Here is an 18448-nt window from a genome sequence, read left to right as displayed (position 1 = left end):
TTGGAATCAGCCGGGGGTCCCGCTCCTGCCCGTGCTGCTCCTGTCTACAGGCAGCCTCCGTGCGGGAAAGAGGATTTCAGGCCAGGCTTTTTATATCCATCCTGGTGTGACCACACTTCATTTAGGGAAGGAGCATCCGGGATGGATCTGGGCTGACGTATTCAGGGCTAAGACAATCTCAACTCTGCCAGAGCAGGTCGGGGCTGGGGGAGTAGCAGGGCTCCAATGGGGCTGGTATTGCTGCCCTGTGCTGTGACTTCCAGCATATACCCACCTCTTTAAATAGGGGTTTCTTGAAGAATTTATAGTCAGACAGCCCTTCCACAAATCATGGGTTACCCCATCTTGTCCCCAAACCCCTCTTTGGAGCCATGGACATGCAGCCCTGTGTGAGCTGAGCTGCTGTGTGCCCTGCACGGCACACTGGGCTTGCTCCTGCTGCTTTAAAAGGTTAACTTGCAGGAACACACAGACCAGAGCAGTGCAGGGACAACCTACCCGAGCGCCAGGCAAGTTTTGGGTTAAAGTTGCTTAATTTTATTGAATTCCTGCTGCTGCGCAAGGTGGGTGCAGCAGATGGAGCAGACTGGTGGTGCAGCTCTAGGGTGGAAAGGGATTGCACGCTGCTGTTGGAGGTGTGCTGGCTGAGCCTCCTGGGTTCCCTGGTGCTCATGGCTGTTGGTTGGTTTGACTGAATTCCTCTGGGAGATAAGTGGGCCTGGGCTGGTGGGTGGGAGATTTGTATGTGCAGGCAGTGCTGGGTTGAGCTTTGGTTTTCAGTCAGGTAGTGGCTCAGGCACCACCCTGTAAAATTGCAAAAGAGCAAGAATTGCGGTTACACGTGAACCCATAAGCACCATCCCCTCATCCAGGTGTGATTCCAGATTGTAGGATACAGCATCCAGGAGGAATACAGCTGTCCAGCCTGTGTGCCCAGCTGTAAGGGCATTCTGACTGCACAAGTACGTGTTGAGATAAAATAAGTTTGGAGCACAGAGAGGACACTGTGGCAGCCCTGCGAGCTGTGACCCCTTCCGTGCTATTGTAGTTGCTATCCATGAATTTCCATGTTGAGATCAGAATACCTGTGGGGCTCATGGGTAGCTCGATGGTGGTGTTTGAATGTGTTTGACCTCACAGCCATTCAGCACGTACATTCTCACCGGTGTCTGCTGGCCATAGCTCGAGGTATGCAGATGTGGCAGGGTCTAATGGCTTGGTAGCTAATAACCCAGCAGTGGTGGTTCCTGGACGCCTCTCCAGAGGGAATCCAGACTTCCCCTCTCTGAGCACGGTGGAATTTTTATAGCCTGTGGTTTTGAATGCTGTGATTTCCGTATGGCCCTGACGCCGCATCCAGCCCTGTCGAAGCTGTGCTGGGGCTGGGTGAAACCTGTGCTGGAGCTGTTGATCCTTGGATAACGTGTCTGGGCTTTGCTCTGCTGTGTGGGAAAGGCTGGCCTGGGAAAGGGAAGCCCTACTCTCCTGGGGTTATGCCTGCTCAGTGCTGTGACCTTATGGCTGGATACAACTGTACCTTATTTAATTTATCCCTGAAATTTGATTGGTACTTTGAGGGGAAGGGTTTGGTAAAGCTACATCCTTTGTTAAAAAATAACCACCAAAACTGGAGTGAGAGAGTTAATCTTGCAAATACAGCTCAGTGGCATCCTAGAAGTGCCTGTCCAAAAATCCCGAGGAGAGTGGGCATATCAAGGTAACAGGAGCCGGGGCAGAGGGGCCAGGCTGACCAAACCCCATTTGCTGCAGGGACATAGCTGTGGGGGCCATCCTGTAACACGAGGTGGGACACTGCACTGTGGGATGTGTGCCCGGGTGTCAGCTGGGAGACGAAGGCAAAGACCATTCAGTGGCCTCTGTAGTGGCTGTGAGCACTGTCTGCTTCCCAGCAGCATCCCTGGCTTTGTTCCCATCCTGGCAGGGAGGAGGCAGAGCTCTGCCATTAACACCCTGAAGATCTCTGGCTTATGCTGGCTCACCCTTGTCATCCTGGGGCGTGCTCCCCAAAATGCCAGGCAGTGTTGGGGTGCTCCCAGGTCCCTCACCGTGCCATTGGTGATCGCTGTGGCTGGGAATGCTCGGCAGGATTTGAGCAGTGCTGCTTTCTCCAGTCCCTGATAAGTCCTGTGAAAACCATGGCTGAGGTCTGGCTGCTCTGGGAGTGCTTTTGGGCCATCAGACTTTGCCAAGATAAGACATCCTTGTCCTCCTGATCCTGCTGCAGGAAAGCTGCCTGGGTCCAGCCGCCTCCACCCAGCTCTCCCTTCTCACAAGCTTGTGGAAAAGTGATTTCTCTTCCCATTTTCTGGCCTCTTCTCAAACTAGGTTAACTCTTGCCGTGGATGCAAAACTTGCTGGAGGGCCCTGGCCAGGCGGGGCTGTAAAAGCCACATTATCTTTGGGAATCGGATTAAGGCTCCTTTTTCTTAGAGCTGGGCGGATGCGGGTGACATGAAGTCTCTCTTTGTCCTGGATGTATTTCTGGCCCAGCTGCAGCGGGTTAACCCTTTGTCATCCCACACAGTTCTGGGGATGAATGGCCCTTTGCTAAGCAACAGGGATCTTTTCCTGGGGCGGCTGTGAGTGGAGGTGGGGGAACTGTAGGCTGTGTCCTCCCCTTGCACAGCCAGGGGATGAAGTGCAAAGCCTTGGTGCCTGAGTAGGGGACATGTATGTGGGACAGGGACCTGCCCTAATGCTGCTTTCTTTTGTGTTTCTTTGGCATTATTTATCTCCCCTAAAAGAGTGGAAGGGGAGATGTGCCCCAGTCCTGCACGGGGAGCAGAGCTCTCTCCATGCTGGGGCAGCCCCAGGCTGCCTGGATGGCACAGATGGACACGGGTGGAACAAGGAGGGGGAAAAAGTGGCAGCGAGTGCAGAGGCAAGGCCAGCTGGCAGAGTGTGAGAGCTGCCTGTGTGCTCCTTAGAGAGCAGTGACCATGTCAGTGGTGCTCCCCAGGACACCAATGCCCAGCCCAGTGCTGGCACTGGGTTGGGCCAGGACCTTCCTTTTGCCAGGGGAGCTGGAGGGCTGAATAACCAGCCAGCAGCAGGGCAATGGCAGGCAGAGAGCCTGTCTGTCTCCTGGGAGCCCTCGGCTCCCATGCTCAGGATCCAAAGAATCTTGGTTTAGTACTTGGTGCTGGGCTCTGATCTGCTGTGGCCAAGCAGAAATGAAGGGGATTTCATGGCTGTGCCCTGTGGGCTGGGGGCTGTGGCATCTCATGCTGCACACACAGGTCTTGGGCCCATTTTGCCTTGTTTCCCTCCCCTGTGCTGCATTGCTGCATCACCTTGGATTCACCCATATTGCTCTGAGCCTTGGCTTGGCTTGCTTATTTAGGCAAAAGCCAAATGGCAGCAGGGAGTGTCTCTTTCTGGTGGCCTGGAAAAGCTGGCAGGGGCACCCAGTGCAGGTTCCCTGCAGCTCGGATCCTGTGCTGTTATCAGGGAGGCTCCTGATAAGAGCAGAGCAGGGATTTCCCCACAGGGAGCCTGGATCATGTCAAAGTGGCATCAGGAGGAGCTCCCCAGGCCCCCAGGCAGCAGTGGGAGTGCAGGCCACAGGCCTGAATTCTCCCTGTGTCCCTCTCTCTGCTGAGTGTCAGGACGTGATCGCCCCGGGGCTGTTGGAGGGGTGTTGCCATCTCCCAGCTCTGAGCCCGGGAGCAGATGGGGACTGAGTGGGACTCGCTCACAGCGTCGGGAACTGCAGGGAAGCAACGCATTTCCCTCCCACCCGTCCTCCTCCGCCCCGCTATCCTCCTGACCTTTTCCCATCAAAACACAAAGCACTATTATTCCTAGCAAGGCACCTCCATCCGAGGAGACAGCTGGCGCTGCAGTGGCTTGCTGGGGATGGGTTGCTGTTAATTAAGCTGCAGGAGACAGCCTGGCAGCTTGGCAGCTTGAATGGAGTTTTCCTTCTTTTCAAGGTTAGGATGCCCTAAATTCTTTCTTCTTTACGTCCAAACGGAATTTATAGGTTTAAAAAGGGGCAGCAGACAAAGGATGGAGAAAGGCCCATTGTGTGCAGCTTGCACAGACGCCTACCCATCATACTGCTGGCGATGAGCATGTATGTTCAGAAGGCCTGCAGGGACCCTTAGGACACTCCAGTACCTACTTTGCAGCCTGGTTTGTACCAGGTGGATGCCGTGACCTCCAGGGATGTCACTGCCTGGGCATCTCCCCATCTAGAGAGGAGATACTCCTTTGGGGTGAAATAGAGTTTAAACAACTTGAGCATGTTTGGGGTGTCCTCAGGCAGTTGAATTTTTCACTCCCTGTTGTTTATTTTCACCAAACTCATCCTCTGCCCCTGCTGCTGGGTCCACTTTGACCATGCTGCTGGTGGTGAGAGGAACAGAGGCAGCGTTGGAGAATGCTGGGGCTCTGTGAGGTGCCCCTTGGGGTGTGGGACACATGGAGGCTCCATCTGCTTCCCCTCTCTCTGCAGGGCAGGATGCAGGGGTTTGTGGAGTGGGGCTCTGGGGTTGCTGGCAGGGTGAGAGACAGAGAAGTTTGTTTTACTCTTTTCCAGGGTAATTTGTCTTTTTTGATAGTCTGTGGAGGTGTCTGGGGAGTAGATCATGCCCCTGAGAAGGAAGGATGGGAATTGCTCCCAAGGAAGAGGCAGAGCCGAAAGAGCCAAGTGCATTTCCTTGGCCATGGCTGAGCTGTGCCATCTGCAGAGCTGTCCTGGGGACTTGAGCAGCAGCATTTCAGTGCCAAGGCAGACCAATCCCTGCTGAGCAAAACCTGTGCTCAGAGCTGAGACCAGGGGGAGTGCCTGGAAAATGCTGAGTGTGCTTTATGTCTGTCTGAACTGGCATGGCAGTACCCAGACCAGTGCCCCCTGCAAGGGGAAAAGATGTTGGGAAGAATGGGTTTCTTTCTTGCTTTTTCCAAATATTTGTGACTCCGGAGTGGCTTCCTAGGAAAGCCTGTTCCCTTCTGGAAAATGGTGGATTGCTCAAGCGTGGCAAGGAGTCTCCTGCCTTCCCTGCTCAAGTGAGCAGACGCTGCAGATCCTCTGCAGAAGGAATGTGCCGGAGGAAGGGAGGCTGCTGCAGGGACTCTGCTGGGACACCGGGAATCGAGGCACGGCCTCCCCAGGGAGCGAGTGAGTCACTCCAAGGACACTGTGCCAGCTGCGCGTGACAGCTGATGACAGCGTGTGAAATAATTCCTTCCTTCCTTCCTTCCTGGAGAATGGGAGCGGTCTGGAGGTGTCCTGCTGGAGGAGCCTCTGGTTTCTGGTGTGGTGGAAGCTGGGACAGCCCTGGTGCCGAGTGTAACGTGGGTTCAACAGGACAGTGGTGCAGTGATGGTGGTGGGTTTGGCTCCTGCTCCTGGCCCTGGCGTGGAGGGGTTGGTGGTGGTTGCTCCCTGTGCTGGCTCAGGATGTCCTTGCTCTGGAGGGTCCTGGGATGCTCCCAGCAGCACCTGCACCCCATGTTACCTGCTGCTCCACTGCCCTCTCTGCTAGGGAGATTTAAGCCACCCAAGAGCTCCTTTCATGAAGGAAGCAGTGGGGTGCCTGCAGAGGTGTCTCTCTGACATGGGCTGCTCAGAGAGGCTGCTCAATGCCAAAAGCCAGGTAGCTTGGAAGAAAAAAACTCCAGCATCATCTATAGACTTGAGAGTTCCATACAGCCAGAGGGGAGGAAATGTCATTGATCTTTAGGTCTTAGAGGTCTTCTGGAGAGTTACCCTGCACATGCTGAAGGGACCATGGTGTGGCTACCTGCTAGAACCCTCCCTGGGTGGTAACACCTGCAGACCTGCACTCAGGCTCTTAGAAAAGCATTGAAGTTGGTTTTAGATGTTCCTGGCAGTGTGGGATCCTTTCTGCTCCTGCTAGAAGTGATGGTGGCTCTTTCAGTGCTAAAAAAATTAAATTTTAGTCTTGTGATCTGCAAGCCCATGTCCTTTTCTCGGTCATGCTGCCTTCCACTGAGCTTCCTGGTTCTTTACCAAGGTCTCTGGATGTGCTTTTCATTCTGCTATTGATCTGAGATTATAAATATAGCTGGCAGGATTTCCAGCTGTCCGTCAAAGTCATTGGGGACTTGCAGGCAGTCAGCATTGCTGCAATATTAAAACAATAAAAATTATTTACTAAGCCCTAACAGTGCATTTTTAACTGGGGGCTGCGGTGCAGTAAAATTGGAAATGTCCCTTCAGCATTCCTGCAAGAGAATATGTCCTGTTCATGCTCTGCTCAAGGGATTTGATATTTTCTTAGAGTTGGACAGCTGGTTTTCTGGTGCAAAGGACTGTGGCTGGGATTTTCTCCAAAACTCAGGTACTATGGAAATCCTTGCTGTTCCTCCTGCTGCCTCCCACCCTTTCCTGAGCATCAGTGCTGGACCACCTTGTCCAGTGAGCCCTGCCAGCCCTGCACTAATGTGGGGGCTTGTGCCTTCTGCTCTGTGCCGTGTGGCTGTGACATGGGGACCTGCTTTCACCTGCAAAGATGTCCCATAAAGTAGCACAGATGCAGGAGTCTTCCTTAATACTTCTCATTAGTTGTATGACTAAGACCTGGATCTGTAATTCAGATCCCTTGGTATGACTTACAACAGCAAGGGGCCTTCTCTAGAACTGCTCCTAACTGATCATTACTGTTTTAAAGAAAAGAAAAATGAGTTTGAGATTTTAGAACTCTTGGTCAGGGGATTTGGATCCAGTCCTTGGCTCTGTTGTAAGATTTCTGTGTGACCCCGGGCGAGTCACTGAATCCCTCTCCTGTTCATCTGCACTGGAAGGGTAAGGCCTCTTCCTCCACTGATGGGTCCTGCCTGTGTGCAGAGCCAGAAATGAGCAGAGGGAGAAGTACGGCAGGGCCCTGCTCTCCCTCAAGGGATAGAGAGATGCTCCTGTAAGAACAAATCCCAGAGGAGGCTGTTTGTCACCCTGTGAGTGCCTCTTCTGTGCAAACACTCCAGAGTCACCCAAGAGCCATCATGAGGAGCAGCACAGCTCCCAAAGTCCTGTGTACTTGGTCTGAGGCCAAGAATGCCACTGTATTGTCCTTCTGAGCTGCTTGCTCCCCCGCCTCCATTTGCTCCTGGGAGAGATGAGATACGAGTTGAAACAAAATATTTTCTACTAATTAATCTGAGAAAAAGCTTGTACATAGTGTTGAGTTCCCATCCTGCCCCAGTTTCTTCCCTGTGAGGGTGGCGAGGCCCTGGCACAGGCTGCCCAGGGAAGCTGTGGCTGCCCCAGCCCTCAAAGTGTCCAAGGCCAGGTTGAATAGGGCTTGGGGCAACCTGATCTAGTGGTAGGTGCCCCTGCCCATGGCAGGGAGGTCGGAATGAGATTATCTTTAGTGTCCCTTCCAACTCAAACCCTTCTGTGATTCTGTGAAGTGTCTTTGCAGGGCTTCAGTGACCACAGGGGGAACTTTTCTATGGTTGTTTTTTTTTCCCTCACGGGCAAGACTAAAACATGGCCATGGTTTCAATGTGAAAAATACACCAAGGAGCAAGGTGTTGGTTCATGTGGCTGAGCACGCCGTGTTCACCCCCCTTCTGCTGATCTTGGTTTGGGCAAGTGAACCCCGTACTGGACTTTTATCACCAGCACAACCTTACAGATGTGGTTAACTTAATGGCAGGGAGATGCAGAGTAGATTATATCTGCAAAGCCCACATGCACCTGAGATCCTTCCTTATCTCTTCATGCAAGCACAGCACCCAAGCGAGCACGGCGCAGCCTTTTCCTGCCTTTTTCCAGCTAAAGCAAGGCTGGAGTGACTTGCAAACAGACCCAGCTGCTCTTTGGGCAAGCCCAGTTTAGAATCTAGCATTGGATTTTCTGGGAGATTAGGGAGATTAAAACACTAATGCCCATTGATAGGGGTTAAAGCTTTAATAAGTCATAAAAAGTGGTGTAATCCGGCAGAAAGCTGCACGCAGCTGCAGGGTAAGCAGATTGAGGGTTTCCTGCCTGGGTGCTGGGTGGAAGTTTCTCAGAAATTGGTGTTTGTGGCACTTGCTGATGTGGAGGGATGAGAGTCTTGCTCTCTTGAGCACAAATCGTTTGCAGGGCAGCCCGTGCCAGCCTTGCTGGGCATCACGGGAGGGGACGCTGCCAGCCCAGCATGGCAGGGAGGGGATGCTGCCAGCCTGGGGTGTGGCAGCTGCCCTGTGTGGAGGAAGATCCACCACTGCTGGTGGTCAGGAAGTGGTGAAGGAAGGTGACAGCCACGCTAGAGCCATGGGCAGGAGACAGGGCAGGGTGGCCAGTGGTGCCACTGGTGGAAGGTTTTGCATCAAGAGCAGAAGTCTGACAGAGGCTGGTGATGTTGTTAATAGGTCAGAAAGGAAGGATAAGTACTAGTCCAGTGCACGGGCTGGGCTGTTCATGGGAAATGGTGTCCTTTGGGTGTTGAAGATTGCAAATGTGCAAATCTGTCTTAACCCTTTCGTCACCTGCAGGCCTTAATCTGGGAATGCACATCTGAGAACTGGAGGGAGCTGGGGAGAAAAGTACCCCGAGGTCATAGGGTAGGTTAAAGTAACATGTCAGAACCAGGAGTCCAAAAGAGGCAGGTTGGCTTCATCTTGGCTGTGATGGGAGAGAAAGCCCCTTCTGCTCCTGGCCCTGCAGCCAGGACAGTGTGTCTCTTCCAGGGCTCTCCCTGCCTGCTGCCCCTGGGTGTGTTGCCATCACTGCTGAACATCACCAAGGGGGTTTTGCCCCACACCAAGGTGGCTGGGACATCAGGTGGTGCAGCCCAACCTGCCTGACCCCGTGCACATCGTGGCTTCCTTCCTGTGGCCAGGCCCTTCCCTTTGCTCCTGGGAGAGAGAGAGAGATAGGGAAGCTCTGGGATCAAGGTGTAAGGCAGAAGGGGCTTGTGGAGACAGCTAATAGCTTTATTTAGCTTAATTGACATCAGTTTAGAGAGCAACCATGCCCGTGGGTTTAAGTTGCTGTCTCCTCCCCGACAGATGTGCAGCCCAGGGATTTTCAACCAGCTGCAAAGTGAGCCCATGCTCCCAGTGCTCACACCCACCCGAGACTGCTTTGGGGCTCTGCCAGCACAGTTTCAGGATGCTCAAAAGCAAAAGGCAGGTTTCCCTGGGCTCTTTGATGGGGACGAGACCTTGCCCCTTATCCCTGGAGCAGTGGGTGCACTGGGCTCTTCTCGGGGTGGGGCTGCCCCGTTTGTCCCAGCCTTTCTCTTCCCCCGTGGAATTACCCCCGCATCTCCTGCGCGAACCCGGGAGTGGCCTCGGGTTCCCGTGGAGTGGGACGTGCCCCCAAACTCCTCTTCCTCTCACCCTTTGCGGGCCCCCCTGGGCCGGGCCGGGCCGGGCTGGAAGCGGCGAGGGGGGATGGAAACCGCCCGGGGGCGAAGCAACTTCCCGGGAAGAGGCTCCATCCCCCCCCGGGCCGGGTTGCAGGGGGAGGAGGCAGGGTGATGGGGGAGGAGGAGGAGGAGGAGGAAGGGCGATGGGGGAGGAGGCGGAGGGCAGCGCGGGAGGAGGCGGGAGCCGCCGGCTGCCGGAGCCGCCGCCGCCGCGGGTGAGTCGCCGGTGCCCGGGGGCGGGGGCTCCGCGGAGCCGGGGGGCAGCGGAGGGGGAATCATGGCCGGGGGGGGGGAAGCGCTTTTTTGGGGGTGAATTATTCTGGGGCAGCGCCTGAGAGCGCGGGGCGGGGGGTCCCGCCGTTCCCACGGGGAGCACCGGAGCGCGGTGCGGAGGGTCCCGCCCGGGGCACGGGATCCCCCCCGGGGCAGAGGTACCCGGGAGCTGCGGGGGGCTCGTCCCCGAGCCCCCTCCTGCCCCTCTCGCCCCTGTGCCCCGCAAGAGGGGCCGTTGTTCGGCACCGCCTGGCCGCGCTGCCGGCATTGTCCGGGATGAATAGCGGCTGTGGCCGGGGGGCACCCCCTGCCCGTCCCGGGGAGGGACCCCCTCGCCCCCTGCCCTGCCCGCCGAGGGTCCGGGCTCCTGCCCGCCCTGCTCCGGCTGCGGCTGCTGCCCCCCGCAAACGGGCTCGCGGGGCGTCTGGGGCGCAGCTGCCTTTAGTAAAAGAAAGAAAACAATAACAACGAAAAAGAAATTAAAAAACCCCTCTACTCTTCAAAGAACAAATCCAAGAAAAAAGAGAAAAGAAAAAAAAAAAAGGAAAATTAAAGAAAGGGGGGGGAAACAGAAAGGAGGAGAAAAAAAGAAGGAAAGCTATACTGCAATCCCCCAGGATGTGAATCCCTCTGGGTTGCTCCCTTTTTTGCCTTAGCTGCAGTCAGTGCCTCGTGGGACACAGGCACCAGCCCCGCTGTGAGGCTCGGCAGCCCTGGGCACACGCAGCAGGGACTCATTCCTCCTGCAGGGTTTTCTGTACAAGCTGGGTTTGGGGAGCGCTACCTGCCTCTTTGTTTTCACAGCACAGAGCTCTGCAGAGCAGTGGTGACAGGGGTGAAGGGCACCTTCTCTTGGCCGGGGACTGGGAAGGGTCTCCATGTGCCTCCTGTGCTGAGCGCCATCATCCAGGGTGGGCGGACAGGGCTTGGGAGGAGGTCCCATCCTCAGACCTCTCAGGGAATCAGTTTTGAGGGTGTCTTCAGATCCCTCTGGGCACGGGCACCCTGAGCCTGTCTGAGGGGGCAAGGACTGTGTTGGCTGCTGGAGTCTGGTGTGAGGGGCTGGTTGATGGAGCAGCTTTTGTTGGCATCTGTGTGCAGGAGGGTTCCTCTGTGATGGGGCTGTCCCCAGTGAGGAAGGGCTGCTCTGGGGTCAGCTCGCTCCAGCTCCAGCGGAAGCTGCTTACGGAGGGAGATTACTGGGGCTGTATGAACAGAGATATCTACATGCCTGAGCCAAGACTTGGGGTTGTTCATGATCATCTCCTTCTTTTTAAACATGGAGGAGAACAGTCTAACAACTCCTTGCAGGTTTCTACAAGTGGTTTAGAGCTGCTGTCTCATGTGGTTGGAGATGTAGGACTGCTGTTTGCACTGCCAGGGCTGCACGTGTCCAAGCTGGGGCAGGGTGGTGGGTCAGCCTCATGCCAGATCTGTGCTCCTATGAGCACAGGAGCTCATAGGCAACTGTTTGAGGTCGTGGAGTTGGCACTACAGTTTGACCTCTGGGATGAACTCGCTGCATCCCAGCCCAAAAATGCCAGCAACCAGAGCCTGCAGCAGCTGGGAGGTTAAGATGGGAAGGGAAGCAGGGAGCCCTGAAGCATCCATCTCTCGTAAATAAAAGAGCCAGGAGGGGTGAGCTGCAGAGGAGCCGCTTCCGGAGCAGGGAGGGGAAGCACACAGTGAGTGAGGACGGAAGCGCACGTGGCAAGCGGGGACAGCTGGACCTTCTCGTGATGTGTGCCCAGGGCTTGTGCCTGTGGCTTGGTGCTGTGGCCGTGCCTGGTCGCTTGTGGAAGTGCTCACTCCAGAGCAAGAATCGCTGTCTCCTTTTTCACTGAAAACGGATTTATTCCCCACCTGAGTAAAAGGCTTCAAGCCGGAGCATCTTGTGTGCTCAGGAGGCACCTGGCCACCTCTCTGACAGCTCTTGGGTGGATTTGGTCTAATGGAGCATAGTTAAGCATACTCTGCTATTTCTGGGTTGTGTTTGTTGGCACCCAGGTGGAAATGCAAGCTGAGAAGGAAACATAACTGGTTGGTAGGTGGGCCTGGGCTGTTGGCCAGCCTGAAATTGCAGCCTGATGCCGAGGGATGCAAGGGACAGATTCCAGCTCGGGCCTGGCAGTGCCAGCCAGGTGCAGCTGATTGCAACTGAATAATAGCAAAGTCCCTTAGTTACAGGGTCTGCAGCAGTTGCTCTGTGTGCCTGGCTGAGCCCACTTCTGGGGTGCTGAATGCCCCTCCCCAAGTTTCAAACCAAGCTGTGCTTCACATTCCCTGGTACCCACACGGCCCTGTGGGGCCAGCATGGACCTGCCACGTTCAGCACTAGGGGATCCCATGGTGGCAATGACTGGGCAGATGAGAAAAGCAGTAGTGCCTGGGCCATGCTGGGTTTGCATCCAGTCCTGGCTTTGCTCACTCCCTCCCGACTCCTCCTGTCCCCTCGGAAGGGAGAGCTGTGGCTTTGCCACCTCCTCCGCAGGTTGGATTGGTTTCCATAGCTTGTGGTCTCTGGCTCAGTGTGCCAAGGGGAGAGGCCCTGGAGGCTGCGCGTGCTGCAGTCCTGCCGGCCAGCTGTGCTTAACCAGGAGCTATAAATTCACTCCTTAGATCTAAAAATGTCTCTGTTACTCCCTACAGGCACAATTTTCTAAGATAGCTGCTCCCAAAAATCAAAAGGTTAGTTTGTCCACATTGCTCCCTTGAAAACTTCTGTGGATGCTCAGCTGCCCAGGAGGTGATTTTGCTTTCACACCCTGATACAGCACTGTTCACTGCTCTGCATCTTCTCTCTATCTTTGCATAAATCCATAAGCCCATGGTGTTTCTAGTGTCTGCTGTGTGGAGGAAAGGGGAGCTATCCCCACCACAGTGTCCTGGTCTTCTGGGTGCCTGTAGCTCTGCAAAACTGGTTACACCATCACCAAAAGGTGGCCAGTGCTTGGTGCTCCTGGCATCTGAGGGGTGCTTCTTGGATTTACCCTGCAAACATTAGCATTTTGCCGTTGATTGCGTGTGCATCTGTGTAGTTTGCCAATGGTTTGGATTTGTTGACAGGCAACCATGGCAGAGGTGCAGCCTCCTGGCCTCTTTCCATTTGTTCTGTGCAGCCACTGAGCACTAGGTCTATGACCAGCCCCACTCCAGGATCAGCTTTGCTCTCCCAGATCACCACAATCCTGCTCCCTGTGCATTGCTGGAGCAGAGCATGGAGCTGCTGGGTCTAGTCAGGACCTGGGGTCCCAGTGCAGGCTCTGCGAGGGTTCTTTGACCTTTGTGTATCTGCAGTGGAGACACCAGTCTCTTACATATCCCTTTCCCAGATCCTCAGCGAGGATTGCCAGCCCAGGTTCCGGGTTTCAGGTGAGCCCATGGCTGTCCTTGCATCCCCTGCCCGCAGTGCCCTGGGCTGTGGCAGCCGTGTGGCATCAGCACAGCATCTCTGAGCCCTCAGTTTGCTGCAGCCCCTCCCCAAGCCCGTCCCACGCACAGAGTCCAGCTGGCTGAAGGAGCAGGAGGGTCCCCGGGGGGTTCCCAGAGGCTTCCCTCCCCATGGGGTGCCTTTCATCTGCTGCTTCACAGATGTTGGGTTTGGCTCGTGCCTGACATGCATCAATTATAGTGCAACAGCCTGGAGTCTTTGGCAAAATCAACTTTGGAGCAGCTGTCCTGAGTCAGCCCGTGCCTGAGCTGGAGCTCTGGCTCTGTCTGCGCTCGGTGCAGCGCTGCCCTGACCATCTTGGTGCCCATGTGGAGAGGGTTTTCCTGGCAGAGAAGGTCTAAATATGGCACAAGCACATCTTCCCATGTGCTTTGTGTTTATCCAGGAACACTTGAGCAGGAGAGAGCTGCAGGCTCTGGGCTCTCTGCCCCATCAGCAGAGCAGTGTCCCCTTGTGGGAGGGACAACAGCCAGGTTACAGTGACACTGGTGAAGCAATGGCATGTGAGGTCTAATCCTGCTTTGCCAGGCACTCAGTGGCCATCAGGAATTTCAGACAGTAATTGGGTGTTTATTAACCCATCCCTCTTTGCAGCACTCCATAGGGGTCAGCTCAGTGATAGTGGCTCTGACAACACCACAGGTTTGACACCACAGAGAGCACAATGGGTCAGACAAGTCCAGGATCTGCCCATGATGTGTCCCAGACATGCACAGCTCTGCTCCAATTTATTTCTAGGGTCTTTCTATTTGAGACGAGTGACCCTGGGGAGTGCTCCCTGCCACCCGGCACAGCATCCCTATGTGCCTGTGCTGCAGAGTGGCCCTGCATGCTGCCTCTGCTGGCACAACCCCCTTGGACCCAAGTGGGATACTGGAGTCCTTGCTAAAAAAACACCAGCTCAGTGCTGGGAAGCTGAAGAAAAAATTGCAGGTTTGGGTTGTGGTATTTCCCTTGGGAGCCTGTCTGCTGGTGCTGCTGGGACACTGGTGTCTTTGTATCCATGCTGTCCTGCAGATGCTCCTAGATGCAATATATTGACTTTTATTGTATTTTTCCCAGGTGCCAGGTGTTTTAGATCACCTTTTCCCAGCAGATAAACGGAAGCAGCGTGGGCTGCACTGCTGGTGGTGCTGCTCGAGCACATCCAGGGCGGCCACGCCTGCACATTCCATGTGACAAGGTCCTGCCTGCCACTGCCCCGTGCCTCCTGTGGCTTTGGTCTGGTTGTGAAGCCCTGAGCCCACCCTCTCCCACTGAAGGCAACGTGGTGAGGCAGCACATAGTGCCTGCTCCCCATGCTGGGGACAGGTTTGCTGGGTCAGCCCCTCTGCTCCTTAGTGGAGCTTGAGCAGCCAGGAGGTGCTGGAGATGCTCCTGGCCTTTGTCACAAGTGGATGGTGGCTTTCTTCTCTGTTTAATTTCTTTATTTCTCTGTGCATGCTGCTGCACCTTACCTGCACCAGTGTCCCAGTTTGCTGTCCCATCCCACGGGGCCAGGGCACTTGGTGCACACAAGTGGTGCCTGGAGGAGTTACACCCGTTGCATAACCCAGCGTTGTTGCTTGTGGCAGCATATTTTCCACATGATTTAGTTGTCATTTTGTTTTTCTAGTGTTATGTAGGGATTTTTTTTTTTTTTCTGCTTTTGGCCTTGCCGTTTTGGAACGGAGCTAATTTGGGATTTGTGGTGAGATCCCTTGGCACACTGGGCTGGTTGGCATTGCAAGGGGCAGCGTGGCAGCACGTTTCCAGCTGTGCAGTGTCCCTGGGAGGAGCGAGATGCTCCCCTGTGTGTCAGCAACAGCGTGTTTGCTCTCTAGCAGCTCCATGAGTAACAGTCAGCTGCACAGCTTGGGATTGAGGGTTGGAAAAAAGTGTTCAAAGTGCCCCAACAGTCTTTGGGATTAGTTCTAGATTTGCTTTTTCTTGTTTTTTACATAATTTTTTTCTCCTCGGCCTATATTGAGCGTGTGGAAACTGGCTGTGCTCGCAGAAAGAGAGTGGTTCTGCCTCAAAGAACCCAGCAGGCTCTGGTCTGACGTGGCTCCAGCCTGTCACCAGAGGAGAAGGGATACTGGGCATGTGTTTGGAGGAGCCCCTTTGGCCCAGCCTCACTCCCATAGAGAGAGGGAGGGAGAGAAGACCAGGCAGCACATTGTGGGAGACCAGAAATAACCTTGGTGAGATGAGCTGAGAGCTGTATTGCTTTCTGGAGGGGAGAGGACTTTGCAATAAGTCCTTTGCAAATAGTAATGTTTTTATTAATAATAATAAATGATAAAAAGAAAATAAATAAGCATTGCAAAGAGCTGAACAACAATAAAATGCTCGCTTAGGATGGTGGCTGTAGGCACCCAGGCACTGAGCAGCAACAGGCTGGGGTGCTAAGGGCTCTTAGAAGTGTGTTTTCCTGTAACCTCCCTCTCCATGCCTGGATCAGAGGATCATGCTGTGCGTGGCTGATGCCTCCAGGAGCTTACAGGGACCAGGCTGACCTTCTGCATATACTGCCTTCGGGATATTTGCTGTATCCACTGTGGGTGACATGGAGCAGCTGGGGCTGGGTGGGAGCAGACTGCATCATCCTGGAGCACATGGGGCAGTTTGTCCTTCCTGGAGGCTGATGCTCCTGCCTGGGGAAGTGGATGGTTCCCTGGTTTTTGTTACAAAGCTGTTGACTGAGGCAGTAGTTGTACATTTGCTTCTTCTGAAGGGCTTTGCTAATCTGGAGCATCTTGCAGGGGAGACAAGCACCCTGTCTCTGTGTGACACCAAAGGGCTTGGGTTTTTGGGGTAAATATCGACAGAATTAGAGCAAGATCACAAGAGCTCCATGTCTGTGTGGGTGTTGTCTGGCACGACCCACTTTGATGCAAATGTGTTGGGTTTTCTGCAGGCCTGGGCAGCAGCCTCTGATCTGTGTCAGCTGGAGCTCGAGGAGAGCACGTGTCAGTAGGTGCCAAGGATTTCTCTGTGTCTGCAAAGCTATCCAGTTCCCCAAAACGTGGCCATGGGGCATTCACACCAGCAGTCTGCATAGTGCTGTAATTCCAGTGGTATGGAGGAGCTGGCAGGCTGGGTAAGAAAGTCTGCCAGCCTATAGTGGCAGTGCCTGGGCACAGGGCTGTGGTGCAGGGCTGCTCTGTCACTCAGTAAACTCAGTCTCACCTGTGGGCTGAGACTTTCTGGGTGCTGGGTCCTGCTCCACGGCAACAGATGGGCCTCTGTGGGACCTGGTGTGCTTACACCCCCTTACATTCCTCTGCTGCGGCAGCTTTGGTGAAGTGGGCAGGAATCAAGGTGAATCCAGTGAGTTAAGAAGGGAAAAGTCCCAAACTGAGTGTAATTACAGGTGAAGGAAGTTCCCACATGCCTCCTCCCTTTCAGCCTTTTGGTGCCCTGAGTCTCTGCTCTCCGCACGTGCTTTATTCCCGCTTCAGATCCAGCAGGCAGCTCCTTTGATTCCCTACCAGGAGCAGCACACAGCGTGTTTGGCGCTGCCTGCCCATCTGACCACCCTCTCTTTGCTTCCCCAGGTCCAGAGGCAGTTCCCAGCCACGCACCCAGCATGACGGACGCTCCACGGGATGCCGGCCCCAAGCTGGCGGCGCCGACGCGGCCGGAGAAGCCGGCTGCGGACTTCGGCTACGTGGGGATAGACGCCATCCTGGAGCAGCTGAGACGGAAAGCCATGAAGCAGGGGTTTGAGTTCAACATCATGGTCGTGGGTGAGTTTTCCCCCTACACCAGCTGCTCGAAACGTGCTCGGCCAGTTGTTTTTATTGTTCCACGATGATGTTTGTCCTCCCCGGCGTCTCCTTGGGAGCAGCGACTCGGGCTCAGCGTTGGGGTCCCTGCCTTTGGAGTCAGCAAACTCTGCTCCCAAGGAGCTGGCTTGAGTTCAGCTGTCGTTAAAGCTGTCAGTGTGATGTGCTCCATAGTCCTGTGCATCTTCCTGCATCTGGGGGTGTGCTACCCATGGGCACATCCAGGAGGGGAACACCCTGAAGGGTGTCAGGACTCACAGGAGCTCCCTTGCCAGTTCTCCTGGGAGCCCAGCACTGGTCTGAGCAGTCAGAGGGTGTTTTAAGGGCTCAAGGGGCTGCACTGCTGCTGGTATACCAGAGCCCTCATCTTTGCTGGTATTTCCAGCAATTTGGGTCAAATTCCTGCTCATGAGTTTTCTTGTATTCAGGCAGCCGGGCTACAAATATGAGGGAAAAAATACCAAAACCAGTGATTCACTGGTGGGAATAAAGACCAGCAGGAGGGGTTTGCATAACTGGGTTGTTTGGCTTGAGAGGCTTCTGCTGCTGGTGGCTCCTTTGGGGACCTGCAGGGTGGCACAGGGGGGATGAAAGTGTCCCACAGGGTGCCCACATGCAGGGAAGGGCATACTGGGGACTTGTCTGTCCAAATCCTGCTGCCTACGAACTCCTGTTCTTTAGCTTTCCCAGGCTGCAGGGTGGATGGGATGAAGGAACTTTATTTCAGCCAGAGGCCACACTGCTCTGGCTGCAGCTTCAGCTCTGGGATCTGCACTCCAGCAGCCCCTGGGCTCCTGGAGCCAGGGATGGTACCAGCCGCCTGCCAGCAAAATGCTGGGTGTGCTGGAGAGCTGGGCAGGCACTGTGGGACATCAGGCAAGCAGGAAAAGGGAAAAGAAATGAGCCTTTTCTGCTTTTTTCCAGCTATTTGTATCTGGCTTGGTCCTGTGGATCAGCTTTTGTGAGCTGGGCTGTGCTCCCTGGGGCTGGGCTGGGCAGATGCCAGTTCTCCCTGTCTGAATCTCTCATGTGAGCTGCAGGGGGATGAGGAGAGTAAAGCCCAGGCTATGACCAGTGGCATGGTGATGGAGCCTCACCATCCCTCATCCTCCTGGGAAGAGCTTTATAAGGCTCCCATTCATGCAGGAATGCCTGTGATGTGTCCCCTGGGGGTCTCCCTGGAATTATGGAAGGGCCTGATCCAGAGTTTGCTAATTCTGTTAAAGATGTCAGTGCACTGTAGCTTCCCAGCAAGCTCTGCTGATGCTCTTCCTTTCCCATTTTTATATTTTCATTCCCTCTATAGGAAGGGCTCACCAGGCTGTGTGATCACAGCAAGCCTGGTCACCGCAGAACCAGTTCTTGAGAGGTGTTTTAACAAATCCAGCTCTTCACTGCTAGTGGAGCAGCATTCCCAAGGCAGAGGGATCACTGCACTGGTCCTGAGAGCCTGCAAGTAAGATTGCTTGAGCTGAGCCCACATTTCCCTGCCAGAGGAGGCTCCCGTCTTTCCAGGAGCAGGCTCAGCTTTCTGCTGTGCAGATGTGGAGGGATGTTCAGGAACGGGCCTGGCTATGCTTTGGCAGCTCTGTGTGTGGTATGAAC

General features: G+C 54.7%; 1 protein-coding gene across 6 annotated transcripts in view; it reads left to right on the top strand.

Annotated features, from left to right (window-relative positions):
• Positions 1-18448, top strand: part of SEPT9 (septin 9) — a 136079-nt gene that overhangs the window by 99909 nt on the left and 17722 nt on the right. For 5 of the 6 annotated variants that reach the window (XM_017833069.1, XM_017833072.1, XM_017833071.1 and 2 more), the window contains one exon: positions 16613-16804. In XM_017833069.1, coding sequence (XP_017688558.1) covers positions 16613-16804 — 192 coding nt within the window. Of the gene's footprint in view, positions 1-9500; positions 9565-16612; positions 16805-18448 lie in introns of those variants that run through there. The other variant, XM_017833073.1, reaches the window with a different exon arrangement.

The sequence above is a fragment of the Lepidothrix coronata genome, unplaced genomic scaffold, assembly GCF_001604755.1.
Source record: "Lepidothrix coronata isolate B3197 unplaced genomic scaffold, Lepidothrix_coronata-1.0 Scaffold210, whole genome shotgun sequence".
Classification (NCBI taxonomy): Eukaryota; Metazoa; Chordata; class Aves; order Passeriformes; family Pipridae; genus Lepidothrix; species Lepidothrix coronata.
Note: the sequence above shows the minus strand (reverse complement) of the source record. Positions and strands in the feature narration are given on the sequence as shown.